The 2,934-nt window shown below is 39.0% G+C and overlaps 1 protein-coding gene across 1 annotated transcript; it reads right to left on the reverse strand.

Moving 5' to 3' along the window:
- Positions 1-711: 711 nt before the first annotated feature.
- Positions 712-2,151, reverse strand: LOC149171019 (uncharacterized). The gene has a single exon (XM_089424021.1). It carries the CDS (start codon positions 2,002-2,004, stop codon positions 1,369-1,371), a length of 636 nt encoding a protein of 211 aa, XP_089280147.1. The 5' UTR covers positions 2,005-2,151; the 3' UTR covers positions 712-1,368.
- Positions 2,152-2,934: the final 783 nt, after the last annotated feature.

A 2,934-nucleotide genomic window follows, 5' to 3' on the forward strand; every position in this document is an offset into this window, starting at 1 on the left:
TACATTTTGTTATAAGTTGGCGGTTCATCATGTTGTACTTTGGTGCTCCAAGAAAAATGGTTACTAGTTATCTTTGTGCATTTATGACCTTGTGTAAGTGAAAAAAGTCATGTTGTAAGATTGACTACTTGACACATTCAATGCCTAAACGTCTTTCCTATATAATTGTCAAAATAGTAGTTTGTTATGTTTTGATAGATGGAAATATGTCAATATAATGATTCAATATCTGGATATTTTTTGAAGTAAGTTAACAATTATTTGTAATGAATAAGTCAATGATTGCTAGATCAATTGTATCTTCAATTAATGAAATGGAAACTTAGAATGCATGGTTGGGCAGTGTACTGTAGGAGAGTTCATAAGTGGATAGAGTTAATTGTATCTCCAATTAATGAAATGGAAGCTTAGAATGCATGGTTGAGAAGGAGTGTATGGTTTAAACTTGAAGGAGGACATTTCCATTTTAACGTGCATCGGTGTTTAAACTTTTTAAACACAAATTAAAAAATAAAACCAAATGAATGCTCAGTTATGGGCAAAATATAAATGTGGTGTTAATAGTGCAACTGAGCTTAATAATAAGGAAATTAAGAACTCTAAAACTATATTAATTGGAGGTAACCTAACCATAGCTAAACTATTCTTGAGTATGCTAACCAAAGCAAATCCACAACCACATTGAGATGCTCAAATATTGAATTGGAAGAGTTATGGAAAATATGTGTTGATAACTTAAATTTATATTTCTAGTTGATGGCTACAAAGACATTCTGTCAGATGGAGCTGCCCCTTCAACAAATGTTGCAATGGCGATTTTACAACTTCAAATTTTCAGCGCTATACCTTTGGTCGTTTGGCTTCATTTTCCGCGTGAAATGGCAGCCTGAAGATCGAAACATTCGGGCCCGTTCCATTGGCACGGACTTTCCTGCATGGGCCGAGTACAGCAACCAATTTTTCCTTTTTTCTCAAATTCAAGAAATCGTCCTGCAACTGTTCTCTTTCTTTTCAAATGGAAGAAATCGTGCCCGGAACAGTTTTCGGTTATACATAATAGTCTCGCTCACAATTGGACCACAAGAACTGTAAAATTAAATCTCCCCACCTAACCATTAAATTGCATCCGCATCCATAATACTGTGCCGTGCCCATGGATGTAACGCGCAGGCTTAGACGCTGATATTCTGCCGGTTCTCCATGGTGGTGGTTTCTGCAATAAACATGTGACACATGTCTGCAATAATCTTGAAAATTCTGCTGCTCACTGTAACAATTGATTCAGAAAGTAAACTGTTTCAACTATATCTGCAAACATTGAATGATTGATGTACAGGCTTCTACAGTCATAATGAGCCCTTGAACTGATTAAATGCAGCAAGCAGTTTCCGATGTCCATGCCACAGAAAAATCCCCCTCAAAAAACAGGTCTGGGCTGATAAAATCTCTGTTCATAAAATCCCGCAGCTTGCTTGCATCACTGGCATCTTCACACCATGCAAGTTGTTGATAGCTTTCAAAGTCGTCCTCAAAGTGCCAATTTTCACCAAAGGATTCAAGATCCGGGTTGTTGAACAAACACTCGGATGTTTCATTGGGGGATTGGCAGACTTCATCCTTCAAGTCCAGAACGGGGCTCAGGGGAATTCCGAGCTCATCGTCTGAAGCCTCCAGCAGATAAATCAGATCAATCCCCGAGTCTGAAGCTAGGGTTTCTCGGCCTTCATGGCCTCTAGACTTGTCGTAGGCCGTTGAATCATCCCCAAGGTTTGAGGAGGGATAAGAAGTCACGCCAATTTCTTCCTCCAGGCTTCTCATGACTTCATTTACGGCCTCCTCGCTAGGAACGTACTCTTCTTCTACTGCTGCTAGGGTTTTATCTAACAGCAGAGGATGATGAAACTGATCCATTTCTTCAACCTGGAAGCGTTTCCACTCCCGGACAGCAGTGCAGTCGGGCAGGCACTCCAGCTCTCGGCTGCGTTTTCTGAGCATCTCAGACATATTGACAGAGCCTGGAGATTGGAACACAACACAACACAACAGTGATGCTCTGCCACTATGACTAAAAGAGCGGATACGATGTCAACCGATAGAGGGATTGGCTATATATATATGCAATGTGCATAGCAAGTTAGAAGTTATAGTCTATGGCTAGAGGAGGTTGGATTAGGTGCATGGTATTTAATATTTATGTTTGGATTTCGGAATATTTTCGAATTGATAGATGAATAAGAGTGAAAGAAAGTGGATAGGATGTCAGCCTTCTATTGAGGGATAGACTATAAATGAAATGTACATAGATAAGTTATAATCTGTAGCAAAAAGTAATTAAAATGACGTGTATAGTATTTAATATTCATTTTTAGATTTGGATATATTTTGGAATTTAATAAATGTAAAGGAAATTGTTTCATATGAAAAAACTAAATAGATTGTTTGGCCGGAATGAGAGTAAGAAATCTTGGACGAGTCTGGCCCGGAATGGGGGTAAGAAAAGCATGCATTATTGCAAACGGTTGGCATGGCGTGTCGTGTCTGTCATTTTCTTTGAAACTTTCAATTATTAAAGATGCCATGAGGTACTGGTTGTCACATGTGATGTTGGATATGAGGGGATCTGGAAACTTAGATTTTTAGATGAGGTATGATTTGGTTTATCATGGATGCCATGTGTATTCCAACACAAAGACAATGAGGAATAAGAAAATACATGAACAGGTTACAGCGTGAAATAAGATCTGAAAATGAAATGATTCACGCGTGGACCAATTCAACTACGGCACGGGAAGTTACATATAAAATACGCGTGACTTGAGGGATTGGCTTGGCAAGGGGTTTGACAAAAGCATGGATTATGGCAGACGGTGCGCATGCCTCGTCCTGTCTGTCATATCCTCCAATGTGTCGAGATTTTTGGATTGTTAAAGATGG

Source organism: Pinus tabuliformis, chromosome 4_2, assembly GCF_031772625.1.
Source record: "Pinus tabuliformis cultivar Carrire ecotype Pingquan chromosome 4_2, CPIR1, whole genome shotgun sequence".
NCBI lineage: Eukaryota > Viridiplantae > Streptophyta > Pinopsida > Pinales > Pinaceae > Pinus > Pinus tabuliformis.